General features: G+C 35.1%; 1 protein-coding gene across 1 annotated transcript; it reads left to right on the plus strand.

Moving 5' to 3' along the window:
• Nucleotides 1-432: 432 nt before the first annotated feature.
• On the plus strand, nt 433-22,931 carry MED21 (mediator complex subunit 21). Its single transcript, XM_077170376.1, has 4 exons — nt 433-524; nt 14,773-14,887; nt 15,402-15,502; nt 16,038-22,931. Exons 1-4 carry the CDS (start codon nt 483-485, stop codon nt 16,212-16,214), a joined length of 435 nt encoding a protein of 144 aa, XP_077026491.1. The 5' UTR covers nt 433-482; the 3' UTR covers nt 16,215-22,931.
• The last annotated feature ends 1,031 nt before the right edge of the window (nt 22,932-23,962 follow it).

Consider the following 23,962-nt stretch of genomic DNA (forward strand, 5'->3'; position numbering starts at 1 on the left):
CCGGTTGTCTAGTGAATTTTACTTTGGATTTTCTGAGTTTAAAGTCGGTATCGTGACTCCCAAGTATTTGGAGTTGCATGCTGGGTATATGTTTTATGGTCCACCTGGAAAATAAAAGTAACGTAAAATAAGTAGTCTAAGACGCTGTTATAAAATTAAAACATGGTGGCGGAGGGTAGAAAAAAATGCTTTAAACCCCCGCCCCCCACCGAGTCCCATAGTCGCCACAAAGTGTTTAACACCTAACAACCTCGAGAAGAGTTTCAGCCCTACTAGCTAATCGGACTCCGAACTGTCATCAAGTTCCTCAAAAAGAGTTCCAGCTGAATCAATTTAAAGTTAATCTGAGAAAGTCTTGCCCAGAGAGCACTCCGACTCCACCTCTTCTGACAACTTCACCCTGTGATTGGCCAAGACCCGACTAGCGCCGCCCAATCGCGCACGAGCAGAGGCTGCAGCGTCGCTTTACGTGAGCCATCAACATGGCGGATCGGCTCACGCAGCTGCAAGATGCTGTGAACTCGGTGAGTGGATTCTTTAGATTTGTCTCTGTCTACCCCTTTCCTAAGGTAAAGCAAAGGAGGAAGAGGGCCCGAGAAATAAACCTGGACGTGGGGACGGACGAAGGCGGTGCCTCAGTATAAAGTGTAGGATGGCAGGAGGCCCCTCGGAACTCTGGGAAGATTGAGGCGGGCAGCGGGGGCTTTGCGCAGAGCTCCTGGAGGGAACAGGTAGAGTGAGAAGGGGAAGCGTAGGATCTCTCTCCTTCCCAGCAGTCCACTATGATTCTTGTGCTCCAGGGTCCTGTCAAATTTTCTGAGAAGTTTTATTTCTTGTCAGTGGTGTTTATGGATTCTCTTCTAAGGGGGCGGAAGAGGGGGGTAGGAAGCAGATCTTTTTTTTTTTTTTTTCCGTTATCGGTACTAATACACCAAGGCGACCCGTTCTTGGTGTTCGAACCTTTTTTTAATGAAGAAATTGTGAGTTTACAGAAGATTCATGCATAAAATACAGGATTCCCGTATTAAATACTTTTATTAAAAACTTGCATTGGTATGATTCATTTGTTAGAGTTAACGAAAGCTCATTTTTGTAATTTATTAACTGTAGTCGATGGCTTAACTTACAGTTTACTATGTTGTGCAGTTCCTTGAACTAAAAAAAATTAACCACATGTATACAACATAGCATTTCCCGTTTTAATTACATTACTAGATATCTAATTCATTGCTTTTATACATTCAAAATGTTGTGCTAACTTCACCACCATCCATTACCAAAACTTTTGCATTGTCCTATATAGAAACCCTCTATAGTTTAAGCCTTAATTCCCTATTCTCTACCTCCACCGCATTCCATAGTAACCTGTATTCTGGATTCTAACTTTATGAATTTGCTTATTCTGATTATTTCATATCAGTTTGATCATACAATGTGTGTCCTTTTATATCTGGCTCATTTCACTCGGCATAATGTCTTCAAGGTTCATCAGTTTTATCACCTGTATCAGAACTTCATTCCTTATTCTGAATAAAATTCATTTGTGTGAATAAACCGCTTTTGTTTAACCATTTATTAGTTGGTGGACACTTGGATTGTTTCTATCTTTTGGCAAGTATGAATAATGACGCTATGAACTTCGGTGTACAAATAGTTTGAATCCCTACTTTAAATTTTTGGGGGATATATACCGAGTAGTGAAATTGCTGGGTCATATGGTAATTCTATACTTAACTTTCTGAGGAACTGTCAAACTGTCTTCCCATAGTGGCTGCACCATTTTACATTCCTACCAGCAATGAATGAGTATTCCTGTGTCTCCACTTCCTCTCCGACACTTGTAATTTTCTGTTTGATTTTTTTTTTTAATAGAAGCCTTTCTAGTGGGTGTAAAATGGTGTCTCATGATTTTGATTTGCATGTCCCAGATGACGCATGATGTTGTGTATATTTTTATGTGATTTTTGGCCATTTATTTATTAGAGAAATGTCTATTCAAGTTTTTGCCTATTTTTAACACTGGATTGGTTGTCTATTTGTTGAGTTGAAGGATTTCTTTATATATTACAGATATTAATCCCTTATTGGATATGTGGTTTCCAGATGTTTACTCTCATTGGGTAGGTTGTTTTATGTTCATGATAAAGTCTTTTGCACAAAATTTTCAAGTTGGTTGAGGTCCCATTTATCTGTTTTTTCTTTTGTGGCTTGTGCTTTGGGTATAAAGTTGAAGAAACCATTTCCTAATACAAGGTCTTGAAGATACTTCCCTGTTTTTTCTTCTAAGAGTTTTATAGTTCTGGCTCTTATATTTAAGTCTTTGATCCATTTTGAGTTGATTTTTGTATGATGTGTGAGATAGCGGTCCATCTTCATTCATTTGTAAATAGAGATCTAGTTTTCCCAGCACCATTTGTTGAAGAGATTCTTCTTAACTGATTGAGTAGTCTTTGCCCCCTTGTGAAAAATCAGTTAGCCATAGATGTGAAGATTAATTTCTGAGTTCTCAATTTGATTCCATTGGTCTATATGTCTGTCCTTGTGCCAGTACCATAGATGTTTTGATTACAGTGGCTTTGTAAAAAATTTTAAGATCAGAAAGTGTGAGTCCTTCAACTTAGTTCTTTTTCAAGATTGCTTTGGCTGTTTGGGGGTCACTTTAACCTTCCATATAATTTGATGATTGGCCTTTCCATTTCCCTAGAGAAGATTGTTGAAATTTTTATTGGGATTGCATTGAGCTGTAAGTCAATGTAGAGTTGACATTTAAGAATATTTAGTTTTCCAGTCAATGAATATGAAATATACTCTCATTTATTTTGGTCCTCCTTCATTTCTCTTAGCATTGCTTTGTAGTTTTCTATACACAATTCATTTACATCCTTGGTTAACTTTATTCCTAGATATTTGATTCCTTCTTCTGATTATTCATTATTAGTTTATAGAAACACTACTAGATTTTGTGTGTTAATCTTGTACCCGACCACGTTTGTTGAATTCAGTTATTAGCTCTGGGAGCTTTGTTGTAGATTTTATAGGATTCTCTGTATGTAGGATCATGTTATCTGCAAATAGAGAAAGTTTTACATCTTCCCTTCCAATTTTGATGCCTTTTCCTTCTTTTTCTTAACTAATTTGCTCTGGCAGAAATTCCAGTACAATAGTGAATATCAGTGTGACAGCCAGCATCCTTGTCTTTTTCCTGATCTTAGAGGGATAACTTTCAGTTTTTCCTCATTAAATATGATATTAGTTGTGGGTTTTTCATATATGTCCTTTATCATGTTAAAGAAATTTCCTTCTATTCCTAGCTTTCTGAGTGTTTTCATCATAAAGTGGTGCTGGATTTTGTCAGTTGCCTTCTTTACATCGATTGAGATGATCATGTTTTTTTCCCTTCATTCTGTTAATGTTAATTAATATTGTTAATTAATTGGTTTTCTTATATTGAACAATCCTTGCATACCTGGGATAAATTCCACTTGGTCATGGTATAATTCTCTTAATGTGCTGTTGGATTTGGTTTGCTAGTTTTTTGTTGAGGAGGTTTGCATCTATATTCAAAAGAGATACTGGTCTGAAATTTCCTTGTGGTGTCTTTATCTCACTTTCCTTTGAGGGTGATGTTGGCCTTGCAGAATGAATTAAGGAGTGCTCTCTCCTCTTTGATTTGAGGGGAAAATTTGAGGAGGATTGGTGATAATTATGCATGGAATGTGTGGAAAATTCCACAGTGAGGCCATCTGCTCCTGGGCTTTTCTCTTACGCTTTTTTTTATTTTTTATTTTTACTAGTTATTGGTTTGTTGAGGTTTTCTATTTCTTTCTTTCTTTCTTTTGGATAATTTCTTCTTTAAAAATGCTATTTTATTGAGATATATTCACACAGCATTTGATCCATCTGAAAGTATACAATCAGTGGCTCACAGTATTATCATATGGATTATTACCACATTCAATTTTTTTTTTTTTTTTACTTATTCTTGAGTCAGTCTAGGTAGTTTGTGTGTTTCTAGGAATTTGTCCATTTCAACTAGGTTATCTAATTTGTTGACATACAGTTGTTCATAGTATCCTCATATAGTGTTTTTTATTTCCATGGGGTAGGTAGTAATGTCCCATTTTCATTTCTGATTTCAGTTATTTATGTCCTCTCTCTTTCTTTTTCTTGTCAGTCTAGCTGAAGTTTGACAGTTTTATTGATATTTTCAAGAATCATATTTTGTTTTGGTTAATTCTCTATTTTTAAAAAATTTCTCTATTTCATCTCTCTCCTCTCTAATCTTTGTTTCCTTCTTTCTGCTTTCTTTGGTCTAGTTTGCTTTTCTTTTTCTAGTTCTTCCAATTTAGAGATTAGCTCTGTGATTTGAAATCTTTCTTCTTTTTTAATGTAACTGATTGGAACTATAAATTCCCTCTCAGCACTGCCTTTGTTGTGTACTATGAATTTTGGTATGTTGTATTTTTGTTATTATTTGCCTAAAGATATTTTCTGTTTCCCTTTGTGTATTCCTCTTTCACCCACTGGTTGTTTAAGGGTATGTTGTTTAATTTCCTAGTATTTGTGAATTCTCCACTTTCCCCTCTGTGGTTCATTTTTGGCTTCATGTGGTCAGAGAAGATATATTGTATGACTTCAATATTTTTTAATTTATTGAGACTCATTTTATGACCTAAGATATGGTCTGTCTTGGAAAATGATCCATATGCACTCGAGAAGAATGTGTATTGTGTTGTTGGGTGAAGGGTTCTACGTAGGTCTGGTAGATCTAATTGGTTTAAAGTATTGTTCAAGTCTTCTTTCTCCTTATTGATCTTCTGTCTAGATGTTGTATCCTTTTATTAAAAATGTTGTATTAAAGTTTCCAACAAAATTCCACACAGCATTGCTTCTGGTCAAGGAAACTACTTCAGTGCAAAAAAAAAAAAAGTTTCCAGCGATTAAGTTGAACCATCAGTTTCTTCCTTCAAATCTGTCAGTATTTCCTTCATATATTTTGGGGCTCTGCTCTTAGGTGCATGTATGTTTATAATTGTTATGTCTTCTTGTTGAATTGACGCCTTTATTTGTATATAAAAGCTGTCTTTGTTCCTTGCAACTGTTTTGTTTCATTTTTTTATATTACAAAATTTCTACCATAAAGAAATTTAATGAGATGATAGGAAAAAAATAAATTTGCAAAAATCTACTAAATATCTCTTGAGTTAACTTCCAGTTCATATATTCTATTTCTTTAAGTGCCTAATTTCTTCTTGTTTTTCTTTTTTTTACTTATCTTTTACATACATTCTGCAATAGTCATACAATATCATACAATTGTATAATTATTCATGAATCATTAAATGAATTATTCCTCAAACACTTTACATCCATGAAACACACACTTAAAATATTCTGTCCATATAAAAGAATCATATGCCTAGTCAAAAGTCATGGAATTCAAAACTAGGAAAGCACTTAGAAATCAACAGTTTAACTTCTTTGTTAGATGAGTGAGGTAAAGCCCAAAGTTTTTCAACTGCAGAACTGGGAGTAGAAGTTTGATTTTTAATTTTTTTCCATTCTAAGTCTTGTATACATTTTACTTCAATATAGCATCTTGGGTTAAACCATATTTTTAAAAAAATTGTTTGCTTTCCTCAAAAGAACATATGCAATATGTGTTATTTATATAGTATTCATTTATCATTTAGTCAACAAATAGTTACATAGCTGGTATTATATTAGCTGCTGGATATACAATGGTTAACAGATAAACATCAGAATATTTTTCTACATATGACTTTTCCAGATAAAGTTTATCTTTAATATTATTTTGTCATGCAATTTCCTAATATATATGTATTTTCTAAGAATACATATTAGATATTTAACTTATTTATTATTCTTATTTAACTTTTAACTTATTCTTGATAAATGTAGAAAATTTTATCCAAATGAATTTTGTGTACTTCCAAGAAAAGGAATGGCTGCCATGCTATGTTTTTGTTTGTTTTTAAATTCTAGTTGTTTTTTTTTTTCTCCTTCAGTGATAACTTTCATTCTTTTGGTTTGGGCTACAATTCTGCCTGTTTGTAGTAATTCTTTTCTTAAATCATTATCCAGTTCCTGGCATGATCCTATCAGGGTATTGTGAGCTATGACGTCAGATATACAGGCTTGTTAGAAGTATATTTAAAATAACAGAGTGTTGGTGTGTTTGAAGTTCTCCCCCAAGTAGAATGCATATGCTCTACAGCATGAATTATATGATAACCATGTTGATGCTAACTGGCTTTTTTGCCTTCTGTGCTGGTTTGAAATTATGTATGTACCCTAGAAAAGCCATGTTTTAATCCTAATCTTATTTTGTTAAGGCAGCCATTTCTTCTAATCCCTATTCAGTACTGTATGCTTGAAACTGTAATTAGATCATCTCCCTGGAGATGTGATTTAATCAAGAGTGGTTGTTGAGCTGGATTAGGTAGAGGCATGTCCCACCCATTTGGGTGGGTCTTGAATAGTTTCTGGAGTCCTATAAAAGAGGAAACATTTTGGAGAATGAGAGAGATTCACAGAGAAGCAGAGAGCCCATAAGCCAGCAACCTTTGGAGATGATGAAGGAAAACACCTCCCAGGGAGCTTCGTGAAACAGGAAGCCAGGAGAGTAAGCTAGCAGATGACACTGTGCTCGCCCTTTGCCTTTCCAGCTGAGAGAGAAGCCCTGACTGTGTTCACCATGTGCCTTCTCACTTGAGAGAGAAACTCTGAACTTCATCGGCCTTCTTGAACCTAGGTATCTTTCCCTGGATGCCTTTGATTGGACATTTCTATAGACTTGTTTTAATTGGGACATTTTCTTGGCCTTAGAATTGTAAACTAGAAACTCATTAAGTTCCTATTTTTAAAAGCCATCCTGTTTCTGGTATATTGTATTCTGGCAGCTAGCAAACTAGAACACCTTCTTTAAGTTTAACAGAAAAACAGCTTTAACAAGACTGGTGAAGAGAACCTTGAAAGTTGAAAGGGCATGTCTTATACCACAGCATAGTGGTCAATGCAGGGTCTGAGTTAGATCCCCTGCCTTCCGTTTCTTTGCTGTGTGACTTTGGACTTGGTGCTTCATATTTCTCAACCGTGAAATGGAAATAATGACAGTCCTTCCATGACAGGGCTACCATGAAGCTCAAATGAGCTAATCCTCATAAAGAAGTTAACAGTATGTGGTGCATAATAAAGGCTTAAATGTTATGCTGCTGTTGCTGCTGATTTCCTGTGCTCCAACTCTATGCCCATGTGTGACAAGGACCTGTACATAGATTGTACGTGTCATAAGAGCTATGATTTTACAGTCTGCCTTGTCCACCATAATATGCCCAGCACCAAGCACAGTGGGTAGTGCAATAATCCTAATACACAGTATTTTGCCAAAGAATGTACATCATTGAGTGTTAAGATAATAAACGGTTTTTAAAAAGTTATCAGAAAAAATATGAGATGGAAAACAAGATTGTGAACTATCATAATGCATGGCATGTTTTCTTGGGGTATTACTGGGGATTCAAAATAGGTAAACTTAATTTTGAGATGGCAATACTTTTTCTTGGATTGTATGAAATTTTCAGTATTTGCCTATGGTCAATTTTAAGTAAAGCTGTTAAATTTTTAATATTTTAAAAAATGTTTTTATTGACGAAACAAAACAGCACACAAACATGAACATTCTTAACATATGAATATTCCATACTTGGTGTATAACCAGTGGCTCACAATATCATCACATAGTTGTATATTCATCACCATGATTGTTTCTTAGAGCATCTGCATCACTCCAGAGAAAGAAATAAAAAGAGAACACGCATACATAACATACCCCTTTCCCCTCCCTCTCATTGACCACTAGTATTTCCGTCTACCTAACATTTTTAAAACTTTGCCCCCCTATTTTTTTTTCTAACTCCTTACCACTCCCTTTCATTGATCACTAGTATTTTAATCCACTCAATTTAAACATTTGTTCCCCTATTATTTTTTATCCATATTTTTTACTCATCTGTCCATACCATAGATAAAAGGAACATCAGACACAAGGTTTTCACAGTCACCCAGTCACATTGTGAAAGCCATATCATTATACAGTCATCTTCAAGAAACATGGTTACTGGAACACAGCTCTACAGTTTCAGGCACTTCCCTTTAGCCTCTCTAATGCACCTTAAACTGAAAAGGGGTTATCTATATAATGAGGTTAAGAATAACCTCCAGGATAACATCTTGACTCTGAAATCTCTAAGCCACTGGCACTTTTTGTCTCATTTCTCTCTTCCTTTTTTTAGTCAAGAGGGTTTTCTCAATCCCTTGATGCTGAGTCCCAGCTCATTGTAGGATTTCTGTCTCAGGTTGCCAGAGAAGTTTACACCTCTAGGAGTCATGTCCCATATAGAGAAGAGGAAGGCAGTGAGTTTGCTTGCCGTGTTGGCTGAGAGAGATAGGCCACATCTAAGCAACAAAGGAGGTTCTCTGGAGGTGACTTTTAGGCCTAATTTTAAGTAGGCTTAGCTTATCTTTGTGGGGATAAGTTTCATATGAACAAACCCCACAACTGAGGGCTTGGCCTATCCCCACTGCTTCTCATAACTGTTTTTAACTTAAAGTCTGTTGTATCTGATATCAGTAGCTAGCTTTTGACTCGTACTCGCAGGGTATATTTTTTCCTTACTTATACTTTTGGCCTACTTATGTCCTTAAATTTAAGATGCATCTTTTTAGATGCATCTGCCAATCTCTGCCTTTGACTAGAGAGTGTCATAGATTTACATTTTATATTACTACTGATGATGCAGGACTTTCTTTTGCTATTTAGTCTTTGTAAGTCTTATACATTTTTTTGTCCCTCTATTTTTCCATTAATGCTTGCTTTCATATTTATTTGGTTTTTTTGTTTTGTACCATTTTGAGTCCCTTCTTATTTCTACCTCAATATATTTTTCCTTTTGGTTACTATGGGGTTAAAATATATGCAATCATTTTATTTGATACCAGCTTTACTTCAGTAGCATACGAATAGACAGTTATGTCTCCCTCCATCCCCCCACTTTCGTTGGCACAGATTCTGTCTTTGTACATTGTATTTCCAAAATCATAGCTCCATAGTTTCAAAATCATTGATTTAAACAGTTTCTGCCTGCTTAATAGTCATTCTGTTGGAGGAAATGATTCTTGGAGCTTCCTTCTCTGCCATCTCTCTATAGTTCTCTCCTTTGTAATTCTCTCTCTTTGTAATTAAATGTTGGCCAAGAGAATTTCTTTACCAATACTTTTAGATTCGGGTGATGTGGTATTGGGAGTGATGGTGAGGTGACAAGTTTGTTTTTTCCTATTTCGTTCTTTCAGTATAGGACAAAAATCTTGTTCCATTTCTCAGCCATTCCTTGGCATAGAAGAAAGTATAATTGAAGGAAATTTAGGGGGATGAGTAGATAGAGGAATGGGTTAGTGTGGATGTTTAGAATTGTATTTTAAGTGAAGGTTGGTTGCAGTTATCACCTTTAGGATCTAAAGAGAGGACCAGAATGAGGTGTACATATGAACATAAAGGTATTTACCTCATTGCTAAATATAGAATCGACACAATTACAATAGCGATAGAGAGGTCATTAAGGTAAACCTTTTAATTTTTTAAGGAAATAAAATGGAGAGGCATAAAAAAGGAAAGTCACTGAAACATACATTACTCCCCAGATGAAAGAAAGGGCATTGCCCATGGTCGCTAACAAATATATTTCCTTTTTCATGGTTAAATAGCATACTTAGAGAAAAATAGTTACAAGGCAAACATCCATGATACATTAATGAGGTCAAGAAATATATTATTATCAACATTTGCTCCCTCTCTTGATTAAAACCATCATTGCTTTTGTGATAATCTGCTTGCTTTTCTTGTAGTTTTACTATCCATTTATGCATCGCTAAACAATATAGTTAAATTTTTTTAATTGCATATATTCATAAATATTCCATTGTTTGACTTCTTTTGGTCAACATTTAGTGATTCTTCTATGTTGTGGGTAGAGTTTTTTCATAGCTTTATAGTATTTCATCTTCTTAACATACGATAATTTCTTTCTTGATGAGCATTTGCTTGTGTCTAGTTTTTGGAAATTAGAAATAGTGTTCCTGTGGACATTAAAGTAGTTGTCTTTTGGTGCACAGTGAATGGGTTTCTGTTGGTCTTATTCCTCCACTAAGAATTCCTTGGTCAATCTACAGTTTTACACAGCAAGTGGTAGAGAGTTTATTACTTCATATCTTCATTAACATTTGATGCCCATCTTTTTCATATTTAACCTTCCTGATGGATGTGTAATCGTATCTTGTGTTTTAAATTTTCATTTCCCTGATGGCTAAGGAAGCTGATTACCTTTTATGTGATAACATGGCATTTTGAGGGGAGTTCCTCTTTGTTTTAGTCTGCCAAAGCTACCAGAATGTAACATGCCAGAGATGGGTTGGCTTTTAATAAAAGGGAATTTATTTAGTTAAATATGTATATTTCTTTAGAGGAAAGGCAGCTAACTTTCAACGGAGGTTCTTTCTTACATGGGAAGGCACAGAGCGATCTCTGCTGGCCTTCTCTCCAAGCCTCTGGGTTCCAACAGCTTTCCCCAGGTGATTCCTTTCTGCATCTCCAAAGGCCTGGGCTGAGCTGTGAGTGCTGAGATGAGGTGTCCTGAGCTGCTTGGGCTGTGCTACTTTGAGCTCTCTCATTTAAGCATCCAGCTAATTAAGTCAAACATCATTCATTGCAGCAGGCAAACCTCCTAGCGGACTGCAGATGTAACCAGTGACAGATGAGCTTCACATGCCATTGGCTCATGTCCACAGCAGTAAAACTAGGCACCTTCACCTGGCCAACTTGACACCTGAACCTAACTATCACACTCTTTTTTTTGAAGTCCGTGTCTGTGTCCTTTGCCCATTTTTCTCTCATTGTCTTAATGAGGAATTACTTACATATTTTGGATACCAGTCTTTTAATGGTTTTACGGGTTGCAGATATCTCCTGCTTCTGGTCTTTTTATTCTGTGGTGCCTGTATGAATAGAAGTTAATCCATTTTAATGTAGTAGAATTTATCAGTATTTTTTTCTTTTGGCTATTGCTTTTTTCTGTTTTGTTTAAGAAGTCTTCCCTTTTCCCAAGATCATGAAGATATTTTCCTATGTTATCTAATACTTTACCTTTTGCCTTTTACATTTAGGTCTTTAATCTGTCTGGGATTGGTTTTTGTGAGAATTGGGATCCAGTTTCACGTTTTTCCCAGATATCCACTTGGACTGGCAGTGTTGTCATATCAAGCGTTCAAATATGCATGGATATTTTTGGGGGTTACCTTCTGAACCATTGGTCTTTATCCCTGCACACTTCCTCACTCTCTTAAGTAATTCATTTTGTTCTTACTCTTTAAGGGTGTCTTGACCCTTCCTACTTCTGTATAAATTTTAGAATTAATTTATCCGGTTCTACCACAAAAATAAAATCATAACCTGTTGGGATTTTGATTGGATTCAGTTTATTAATCAATTTGGGAGACCTGATATCTTTATATTATTGAGTTTTTAAATCCCTGAATGGGTATATCTTTCCATTTATTTTTATGTCTCCCAGTAAGTTTATTCCCTATTATAGGTTAAGTCTTGCAAGTAACCTCTCTTATTTTTTATCCTGATCATCCTTTTTCCTATTTACTATGTCTAAGTGGAAAGTAACTGCAGACCAAAGGATGCATATACTTATTACCATTAGAAATGTAATAGTTTTCAGTTGGTAGTTGTATTTTTCTTTATCATTCTGATTATAATTTGTCTCAGGAAGGTTACTTAAAGAGAAAGAAAATGCTGACTGGAAAACAAGTACCTGATCTTCTTGCCAGTTTCTTTTCACTAATAGGTTGATATTCTTGTTAATACATCAATCTTTGTATGCTTGAAGAGTATGAGTCCACTTGTGAGAAACTGATATACTCTGTGAATAAAATAGAAACTTTTAAGGCTGAGAGCATCAGCTCCCGAATTTTGATGAATGCATCAAGATGAACATTACTTTTCAGTGAGTTGACTGAGCTACCAGTCAACCTTCCTCAGGGAGACTCCTTGGAGGTTTTATAATATCAAATTATATTGTTGCTGCTCGTTAGAGATATTATTTTAGGGAAACTTTTGCTTTGCATGCATATCACTTAACTGTAAGGATAGTACAGACAAGTTGAATATGACCTTAAGTCCCAGATAGGCATGCTGATAATTGGATTTTGGAGAGAAGCATCTAGGGTAACAACTAGTAGGAGTGCTTACTGTGCATATAAACACTATTATGTTTACACGGACATACTCCTTAAGGAGTTTGTAATCTGATTGTAATGATGTCATATACTCAGGAGACATGTAAATATACAGAAACAGTATATGATTAGTGAGTTACAATAGACTTAATATTTTCAGCTGTAAGGACTGAGGAACAGTAGAATATAGAGTTGAATGAACTAAAGTATGGGGGTCTTATTAGTGTTGGTACCATTTATGATGAATTATTTGTATAATTACTAAATTAATGTTTTATCCTCTATCCTGAAAACTCCCTGAGGGCAGAAGCTGTGTCTTGTTTACTCTCTGTATATACAGTGCTTGTCACAGAATTGACTTTCCTTAAATGATTGTTGAATAAATGCATAAAATGGATCTTGAAAGCTTTTTAAGGATAAAGCAGATAGCCACTGTGTTTAACACTTTGTGTGTTTTCTCTCATTCTCAAAACAATACTATGATATCACAATGTTCCCGATTTAAAATGTAAAACAGAAACTGCTCATGGTAGAACCAGGTTTGTGCAGCTTCTGAGCATTTACTATTCCATAACGAGTAGCAAAACAAGCAAAGCAGCAGAGTCAGAAATGAATTTATGACTAATCAGGAAAATTAGTGGGAGTCGTAGAAAATGTTTAAGAGTTGACTTGGGTTATCAAAAGCTTTGAAACATGGAGAAAGCTTTGAAGAATTGGAGATTTATCTTGAAGATCATGGAGAAGGAAGTTCAAATATTTTGAGCAGAGTAAATAACATAGTAAACTAGGAAACAATTGGGAAGATATTGTAACAATTCTGGTGTGAGAGAATTGAAATAAAGCAACAGCAGTAATGATAGAAGGGAAAGAGGGAAAGATTTGTAGCATTATTAGGATTTGAGGGTCAAAGGAAAGTAGGAGTCTGAAGTTAGAGTGGTTGGCCACTAGAATCTCAATGCAAATTAAGTGTTCAGCAGAAGAAACCAATTTTGTGAAGATTTGACTCTGAGTTCTGTCATTGAAATAATGGTAGAGAAACTCGGTGGAAATGCTTATTCTAATTGGAAATAGTTGGTGGGAAATGGAGACTGTGAGAAATTGTTATTCTCCATCTCCTTCAAGGCTGTCAATTAAGGAATACTTTTTTGTACCAGGAATTTAGGATTTGAGTCATGGATTAATACATTTCTGAATACTTAGGGGCATTCTCAAGCAGTCCAGTTCCCTACTATTTCTTTACCTGTGTAACTACTCTGATTTCAGTTCAGATTATTTGAACGTGAGTCACACATTTTTTTATTAACCTTGAGGCAGTATTGAAATACTTGCCAGCCAAATTTGTTTTCTTCCACTAACACCCAAAAGAAATCCCTACTTAATGCTTTCAATAGATGTAGTTATATATTATCTTATATTTGTATTTCTATTACCTTCAGAAAAAAAAGATTTATTTTGTATTTCTTTTTAAATTATTTCTGCTAGGTTGAATCAAATTTAAATTCAACTGGGAATGAAATTCTGAGACATGCTGCAATGTGGATAACCTTGAAAAAATTATGCTGCGTGAAATAAGGATAACTGTATGATGTCACTTATATGAGATATCTAGAAATAGCAAATTCACAGAGAGGAAGTAGATTGGAGGTGTGTTCGTTAGATTCAATTGTCAGCTTGGCCAGGTGAGCATACCTAGTTCTGTTGCTGCGGACACAAGCCAATGGTACCTGAACCTCATCTGTTGCTAATTACATCTGCAGTCGGCTAGGAGGCTTGTCTGCTGCAGTGAGTGACGTTTGACTTAATTGGCTGGTGCTTAAATGAGAGAACGCAATGTAGCACAGCCTAGCAGCTCGGCATTCCTCATCTCAGCACTAGCAGCTCAGCCCAGGCCTTTGGAGATGCAGAGAGAAGTCACCCCGGGGAAAGTTGTTGGAACCTAGGGGCCTGGAGAGAAGACCAGCAGAGACCATCTTGTGCCTTCCACGTAAGAAAGAACCTCAGTGGAAAGTTAACTGCCTTTCCTCTGAAGAACCAACAAAATAAATCCCCTTTTATTAAAAGCCAATCCGTCTCTGGTGTGTTGCATTCCGGCAGCTAGCAAACTAGAACAGGAGGTTACCAGAGGATCGGGGAGGGAGAAGTTTTTGATGGGGAGATGTATATAGTATTTCTAAATAAAAGTTAATTTTTAAAAATTTAACTCCAATTAGATTGATACTGAACTTAGTTCCTTTGCATGATTAAGAGTGATACCAAATTTAGTACTTTGGCATGTTTAAAACATTTAATCATTGTTAAGAACTGGCTTATTTTATCCAAAATTACTCCTTTCTATTTTATTCTCTTGCTCAGTGATTATTATTATTACAGAAATGTATTATGTTGTCATTACCAATAAGGTTCTTTAAATTAATACATCCTTCCTAATTTTGACACATTTTCTTTGGTTTCAAGCTTGCAGATCAGTTTTGTAATGCTATTGGAGTGTTGCAGCAGTGTGGTCCTCCTGCCTCTTTTAGTAATATTCAAACAGCAATTAACAAAGATCAGCCAGCCAATCCTACAGAAGGTAAATAAGTTTTCTTGGCTCTCTTAGTTTACTCTCACATTTCTTATAATAAATAAAAATTATTTAAAATTAGATTTATTGAAAAACTCAACTGATTTATGGCTTCTTTCTAAAAATGTTATTGTTCTTTGAGAATACGACTATAAATTTTGTCACAAAAGAAATGAATTATTACAGTCAAGTCACATAACATCTTACAAATCTGTTTATGTCATATGTCAAATTGTCACTCCTTTAGAGGGGAGTTTGTAGGAAGGTCAGCTGAACTTTACATGAGGGGTCTTAATAAGAAAGTTTTCCTGTTTACAGATATCTTTATTCAAGTGACTACCATATTGTCCTAATTAGTGAATCAATTTAAGTTAATATTAAAGCTAGTTTTTAAGTTGGTGTGTTAAAATTAAACTTTACAGAAAGAGTTTCATGAAGTTTTCTGGTTTTACTAACTTAAAATTTTCATTTCTAAAAATTTAAGATTTTCTAATATCCTAATTTTAGTGGTATGTTTTTCTAGAGTATGCCCAGCTTTTTGCAGCACTGATTGCGCGAACAGCAAAAGACATTGATGTTTTGATAGATTCCTTACCCAGTGAAGAATCTACAGCTGCTTTACAGGTAAAAAAAATCTCTTTTCCTTTGAGAAATTTGATAGTAGTAGAGAATTTTGAATTAAAGGGCACATGTAATTTAATACCTTCTATTATAATATTCAGAGTTACTTTAAATTTAAAATTTGGATTTTTATTAATGTGAGCCTAGGGCAGTGTACTGAGCACTGTGTTAAATCTATAGAATTGTCCAACCCCAAGTTTTATGGAATCTTCTTATTTTCTGATTTGTCTCTCTTGCTAGCAAAGAACTAGAGGAAGGCACCATGCTGAATGTGGGAAAAAAAGGCAGTGTAGAAAGAAGTCACCTATAGAAATGCAAGGACTTCTCATTGAAAAGCCATTCTTTTTACTAATTCATAGATGGATACCTCTTAAAAGTTACCTGATTTTTAGAATTTCTGCCACTGAAATCTGTCCACAGTAGTTGAAAACTCATCCAGATTTAAAGTAAATACCTCTACTGCATTTTCTTTCCTTCTCAACTCTATTTAGTTTCCAAGTTTTTAATTTCTCAAAAATTTAAATTTTGTCTTATAAAGGCTGCTAGCTTGTATAAGCTAGAAGAAGAAAACCATGAAGCTGCTACATGTCTGGAGGATGTTGTTTATCGAGGGGATATGCTTCTGGAAAAGATACAAAGTGCATTAGCTGATATTGCACAATCACAGCTGAAAACAAGAAGTGGTACCCATAGCCGATCTCTTCCAGACTCGTAGGACCATTGAATATGATGTCACTGGGAAAAAACTATTTCAATGTAACTGAGAATTTTGCATCAAATTCAGATGTAAGCCTTTTACAAAAACATTAAGCACTATGATGTGTTACCTTTTTAACTATTTTTAATAGTGTTCTATATTTTTCACTCTTGATAATATGCATATAAAAAATTGTGATTGAACCAGTTTTAAACCACCATTATACCATCATTTGTATTATCTGAATGAAGTTATTGAGGCATTTATTAAACTCATAGTCATATAATTAAACAGATATAGTATAAAATTCTAATGTGACATAATTTCTATTTCATTTGCCATACTTTACAGTCCTTTTACAAATCAAAATGTCCTCAAGCCAGAGGAGAGGTGGTAAGTGCAGAGATATGGGACATTTCAATTTAGGTTAGTGTCCTTCTGTCTCAGAAGAGGTATATTGTGTAAATTTGGAGCTTTGTGTGGGAAAAGCTTCTGAAAGTGTTATGCTTAAGAAACTGAAAGGATTATTGTGACTGGATGAGAGAGTAAGGTCACTTTTATGCAAATCTTCTCTTCTTCCAGAATCTCATATCCATCCTAGTTCATCTCTACATTTGTTTCTAATAAGAATCCTTTTCTGTCTGTGAAATTCCCGTGCTGTTGTGATAAAATCTTTCTTCATCCTGAACTATTTTTTCCCGTTATCTTTTTTATCTTCTTAAATTTTTTCATCCTGTATTAGTTTATTAAATGCTGCCAGAATGCAATATACCAGAAATGGAACAGCTTTTTAAAAGGGAGTTTATTCCGGTTGCAAATTTACATTTCTAAGGCCATAAACATGTCTGAGGCATCCAGGGAAGAATACCTTGACTCAGTAAAGGCTGATGGGTCTGGAACACCACTTTCAGCTGGGAATGCATGTGGCTGGCATCTGCTGGTCCTTTGGCTTTTGTTTCAAACAGCTTCTGCAGGGTTGTTTTCTTTCTGTATCTCCAAATGTCTCTGCCTTAGCTCTGAAGCGATTGTTCTCCAAGCATCTAAGCTTCCTCCAAAATGTTTCCCCTTTTAAAGGACTCCAGTAAACTAAACAAGACCTACCTTGAATGGGTGGAGTCTCATTTCCATCTAATTAAAAGGTCACACTCTCAGTGGCAGAGATCTTGCCTACCATGCCAGAGACCCAGGTTCGATTCCCAGTCCCTGTCCATGCAAAAAAAAGGTCGCACTCAAAATTTGGTGTGTCACATCTTCATGTAAACAATCCAGTCAAAAGGTGGTACCCACACTTGGGTATGTCACATTCATCTGGAAACAATGCAGTCAGTTTCCACCTTAAACTAGAAGTCTGCCACCATAAGATTGGATTAGAAAGAAAACATGGCTTTTCTGTGGTACATAACAATTTCAAACCATCACACATCCTTTTCCTTAATTTGTTTGTCATCAAAGTGAAGTATATCTCCTGAATCATTAATTCCTTCTCATTCCCTTTCTTTCAGTGTACTGTCTTCTGATCTTATTAACCTTTCAAACTTTATTGCTGTACTCTAATTAAACCAGAACATACTACATCAATTACTGCAACAACATTTTCTCCATCCTACATCAGATTGTTATTAACATTTGTATCAACATTATCAATGATGATTACTCATCTAACTCTTGGATCTCCTTAAATCCACTAATTATTTCTGTTGACAAACGAGTTGGGTTGTGTTCTACATTATGACTGGTTCTGCTGAAGATGCATGTTTCACAGTTTCTGTAGCTATGTTTTGCTGTAATCTGTTGCTATTCAGAGTTTTAAGTTTCTTGTGTAAGTTCAAGAATAATAGAGCATTCTACCTGTTATATCTATCACAATCAAGTTTTCCACAGTTCTTGAAAAACACTGTTTTCATAGTTCAGCATTAACTCCGAAAGCTGTAGCAGTTAATTGCTTGTTATAGAAATTTTAGAAGTTTCACTTTTTTGTGTTTATTACCATTGAAGTTTAATAAAAAGTACTTTGCCTTCACAGACATTTGGCATGAATCTCTACCCTTTAATCTTATTGAGGGAGAGAAGATACCATCAAAAAACTATTTGCAAAGTGTGTGTTATATAGGTGTCAGGTTCTATGAAAGAAAAAGCCTTTTTTAGCTAGTAGAATCAAGTAAGTCTTACTAAAAAGAAATCCAAAACCATGAGGGAAGGGAGCCTTCCTCTCTAGTGAGAGGATTTGTGGTTACAAAAGGAAAATCTCTGTTGCTCTTTTTTCACTCTATGCCCTCCTGCTGCTTTGCCTTGTTGTTTCTCACTGTTGTGATAGGCAGCAGAGTAGGGTAACTAAAGCCCCAGCTTTTTGGCTGTAGGAACACAAAGGTGAGCCCCAGGACCCTAGAAAGTGCCAACAGTTTGTGGGCAGGGAGGAGCTTGGTAAATCAACCCCTTAAATTAAACTTATTTGTGAATACCTGCTCACTCACAAGAAGTACAAATGTGTATGTGATTCTAAACAGCATATATGGACTTTTGAGAAATGAGCTACAGAAGAGACTATTGGACAAGTCCCAGACTGGTCACTGGGTAGTGTGTGCACATGGGACAGATCCCAGTAACGCTGTGAATGTTTTGAAAACTGAACTGACACTGAAATCAACTCACAGTAGGCTGGTTGGACCTTGTGGCCTGAATCCAAGTGGCTTGATTGTCAGCTAAAACAAAATAAAATGAAAACTCTATGTAAGACTTAGAAACTCTTACATTTAAAATGTACAGGATATAATCCAAAATTGCTTGGCATGCAAATAACTGGGAAAATCTCAGTTCCCTAGGAAAGACAATAGATGTCATTGCCAAGAAGACACAGATGTAGGAATTATCTGACAAAGACTTCAAAGCAGCTATTAGAAAAGTGTTGCAAAGATAGGGGTTAATACCCTTAAATGAACAGAAAGATAAAAAGTCTCAACAAAGAAATAGAAGATATAAAGAAGAACCAAATGGAAATTTTAGAACTGAAATAAGCTAACAGGTTAGGCTCAATAGCAGAATGGTGATGAAGAGGAAGGAGTTAGTGCATTTGAATAGAAATAATCCATTCTGAACAATAGAAAATTTTAAAAAATTTAAAAGATGAATGATGTCTAAGAGACCTATGGGATAATAAGAAAATATCTAATATTCATGTGAGGAGAGGTGAAAGTGCAGTGCTGAAAAATTTGAAGAATAAAGTTGGTGAAAGATATGAATCTATAGATTCAAGAAGCTCAGCAAACTCCAAACAGAAAAATCCCAAAGAAATCCACATCCAGACATTCCATAAACAAATTTCTGAAAAGTAAATAGAAAGGAAAAGTATCGAAAGGAATGGCTATTGAGAAATGACAACATGGCATATAGAGGAACACTTCAAATGACAGCACCTTTCTCACCATTAACCAGGGAGGCCAGATGGAAGTGGCACAACATCTTTCAAGTGCATCCACTATAATTATGGTTTTCACTTCATCAAGCATAACATATGCATTATGAAAGTCTCAAAACAAGAAGAAAGGGATAAAGGGGCAGAAAGAATAGTCAAATAATGCATGAAAACATCCCAAATTTGACAAAGACAATAATGTATGCATCAAAAAACATCAACAAACTGGATAAACCCAAAATAGATCTACACTGAGACACATTATAATGAGATTCTCAAATGCCAAATACAGATAATCCTGAAAGCCACAAGAGAGAAGCAATGTATCATATACACAGGAGCCTCATTAAATTAAAATTGTCAGTTTCTCACCAGAAACCGCAGACACAAGAAAGCAGTGGGGTAACATATTCAAAGTATTGAAAGAAAAACATTGCCAACCAATAATCCTATATCAGGTAAATCATCTTTCAAAAATCAGGGAATAGTGTAAGACATTCCCAGATCCACAAAAGTTGAGGGAGTTTGTCTACCTCTAGACCAGCTCTGCATCAGATGCTAAGGGTAGTTCTACAGACTGAAACAAAAAAGAACAGTAGACAATAGATGGAAGCTGTATGAAAAAATAAAGGTCTGTACTGAGGGTAAAAATTTGTAAATATAAATGTTAATGTATTTTTTTGTGTTTGTGACTATTTACTACTTACAGGATCTAAAATGCAAATTCATTAAAAGGCACACCTATGGGTTTGGATTTATAATGTATATATATGTAAATTTGTTACAAGAACAACATATAGGTGGGGGAACAGAATGGTGGTTGTGTGGTATTGAAGTTAAGTTAGTATCAAATCAAATGAGACATTGCAGATGTATGATATTAAATTTAAACCCCATGATAACCACAAAGAAAATATCTGAAGAAATATGGACAGAAGGAATTGAAAAAGAATTCTAAGGGTTCACTACCAAAGTTCAACTGAATACAGAAATAGGCAGTAATGAAATAAATAAGGGACAAAAAAATATAAGATTTAGAAAAGCCAAAGAGCAAAATGGCATAAGTAAGTCCAGTAGTTACTTTAAATGTAAACGGATTATGTGATGATATTGTGAGCCATTGATCGTACACCACGTATGGACTGTATTTGTGTGAAGATTTGTCAATAAAAATATTTTTTTAAATGTAAATGGATTGATCACTCCAGTCAAAAGATAAAGATTGACAGGATGTATTACAAAAGCATGACCCAACTTTTTAAAGTAAAAAAGAATACTATTTACAAGAGACTCATCTCTAGTTGCAAGATCCACATATGTTGAAATTCAGGAGAGCATTTACCTTGGGGGGTGAGAAGGTGAGAAAACGGTGCATCAGGGATCAATTGGCTTTAGGTTTTTTTAATATGTTCAGTAGAACATGCACATGTCCTGAGAGTTAATTGCCCAGGTTTTACAACTGGTGTTCAAACATTTCTGATTTGTTTTATATTCTATTTTGTACATGTATTTCACAATAAAAATGACTGAAAATTGAAAAAAAAATAAATCCAAGCTCAAAGTAGGGTTGATATTGGAATGGATAGTACAAAACATAATACTAGGGGTGCAAGGGTATTTCAGTTGTAGAATTCTCGCCTTCCATGCAGGAGACCCGGGTTCAATTCCTGGCCCATGCACTTCCCAAAAACAAACAAGCAAGCAAATGAAGAAAAAAAAAACAAAAAAATTCATGAAATGTTGCTGTAGTAATGGGATACTCACATGGAAAAAGAATGAAATGTGACTTCTGCCATACAGCATACCAAAAAAAAAAGGGGGGGGTGGGTCAAAACATAATGCTAAGTTATGTTCAGAATACGTATTATTAGTTCTGGAATTCTGCTTTCTGAATTAAGACTGCTATGTGACCTGATGTGACTGGAGGACCCATTACTTACGTGTGAGCAGAATATCATGGGTCTTGCTAAATTTTCATCCAGGGAAAGTTTAACCCCACTAAACGAATTGTATAAAATGGTGGAAGATCCCAAAAATGTTGCCTTTTAACCACAATCTATGCCATTCTTTCTCAACATACTAGTTACATTAAAATTTTGCTTCCCATTCTTTTCAGTATCTCCTTTCCATTCTCTCCAATATTCTGTTATCTGGTCATACTGATGCATCCGAAGACTCCCAGTGTAACATTTTGCCACATGTATAGAATTACTGACTAAAATAACTAAAATATTAGGGCAGATTTAGACTCTAAACCCAGATTCCCACAACTCCAAATACAGATAATTCTGAAGCCACAAGAGAGAAGCAATGTATCATATACATGGAAGTGGTGAATTCTCTTTATCTCATTGAGTATAAAAGATGAAGAAATAAATACATGCCACGTATTTCCTTCCTGCTGTTTAGATATTATGTAGTAGTTAGGGATTTTAAAGAAGTTTCTTGAGAAGAAATGCAAACCGATCATAAACAAATGGATAAAAGTTTAACCACCCCCATAATTCAAATAAAAAAAAACATTGAGACATTGAGAGGTCTTTTTCATCTATCAGATTAACATTTTTTATTATTTATATATTTTAAGGACTAGCCAGTGTCTGTGAGGGACAGGAAATAGGTGCTGTCAAACATTGCAGATAGGACTATAGCTTAGTCAGTCTATCTGGCAATTTATCAATATATATAAAGAAACCTTGAAAATCTGCATAACTTTTGGCTTAGCAATTCAATTTCCATTAAGTTATTTTAAGGAAATGGTCAAAGATGGTCACAATATTTTATCCAAAATGCTATTCACCTTAGCATTTACTTCATGAAAAGTTGGAAACAATGCAATGTTAAATAATAGAATGGCTGAATGTATTAGAGTACTTGGAAAAAGAGATTTTCATAGAAAGCTTTCAAACAAGATTTTTAAAAGACTAATCCTATGTAAGCAGCTAAAGCAGAACTGCTCAGGGTATGTGTGGGTGTGTGTCCAGAACTGTAAACTTCTTATTCTCTTACCATCTGCCCATAAAAACCTCTGAAGAGCACTGGGTGGAAACAATTAGAAAAATATTTAATAACAGATACATATAATGTGTATAGTATGCAATAAAATGAAAAACAGTTTTAAAAACAGTAATTCAGTTTATTCACATTTTTAAAATGTCTATAGTCATAGAAAAATAACTAGAGTGATCTATAATGAAAAGTTGGTTATCTTTGGGTAGCACAATTATGAGTTTTTATTAGTTACTTGTACATTTCAATATTTTGCAAGTTGTCTACAGTGAAAATGCACTACCATAAAATATGTTTTAACATCTTTCAGAGTATTATAGGAATTATATAAACACGTTTTGTACTCCTTTATAAAATATTCTTGTCTTTGTAATTCACCTTTAATGTATTAATTACATAAAATTTGGAAAAACAAATTTCCTACCTTCTGGAAAGTGTAAAAAAGTAGTTTTATAAGGGCTTTTAAAATGGCTTTTATCTTTGGTACTATTTTCCTCAGGGAGCCTTATGGAACTACAGTTATATAGAATAGTGGTGAAATTGATGCTATAAAATGGGAAATGGGGCATTTTAGGATTTTTCTCCTAAGGGATTTAGGGCAGTGATGACCTCTGAGGAAAGAGAGGAAAATGCCATCAGGAAGGACACAGGACCTTTTTAAGTAATACTCTTTTCTTAAACTGGGAGTATTTAATAAAACTCAGTATTTAATGCAAACTATATTTAAAGATCATATTTTCAGTGATAAGGAATAAGGTAGTTTTAAAGCAGTATAGTTACATTATTTCATCTGTGTTTGAATTAGACACGTTAGTGAGCTTAGCCAGAGCTGGCTTGTTAGTAGCCATTATAGATACACCTGGAAGAGGTAGTCCAGTCTTCCTCCATTGACTGACCCGCACTGTCCCAGCACTTCTTCTCAGAAGTCCAACAGTAAGGAGGATTTAGAAAGGTGATGTGTTCATAGCAGTATCCCTGTTTTTCATCCTTGCCTGTCTCTATTTAGGATTGGCATATTTTTTTTCTAGTTGCCAAAGTTAGGCCCCAGATAGTGGTTAAGTTCCAATGAAGTACTGATGCTGCAGGATGGAGCTTCTGAGACCAAAAGGTAGTGATCTTTCACCACAAGAGGGCAGTTTGAAACTAAACTTTGGTTCTATATCAAGAAATGGTTGGAAAAGATTTTTTGTGATGCAGAGGATGCCAGTTCCAAAATTTTGTGATGCAATTTTGGAATTGGCAGTAACCACATGTTAAGATTCCCTTGGAATTTACTGAAGCTGATGTTAGGACTTTTGGCTCCTCTTGGAGCCAAAAACTTGAATGTGGGGACCAAATGTTTATTTTC

The sequence above is a fragment of the Tamandua tetradactyla genome, chromosome 7, assembly GCF_023851605.1.
Source record: "Tamandua tetradactyla isolate mTamTet1 chromosome 7, mTamTet1.pri, whole genome shotgun sequence".
Lineage (NCBI taxonomy): Eukaryota > Metazoa > Chordata > Mammalia > Pilosa > Myrmecophagidae > Tamandua > Tamandua tetradactyla.

Bases quoted from the DNA above. Each gene is read 5' to 3' on its own strand.
- MED21 (XM_077170376.1), top strand. From the start codon at position 483: ATGGCGGATCGGCTCACGCAGCTGCAAGATGCTGTGAACTCG. The intron at 525-14,772 runs GTGAGTGGATTC...TTTGGTTTCAAG, and splicing joins TGCAAGATGCTGTGAACTCG to CTTGCAGATCAGTTTTGTAA. The intron at 15,503-16,037 runs GTAAAAAAAATC...TGTCTTATAAAG, and splicing joins AATCTACAGCTGCTTTACAG to GCTGCTAGCTTGTATAAGCT.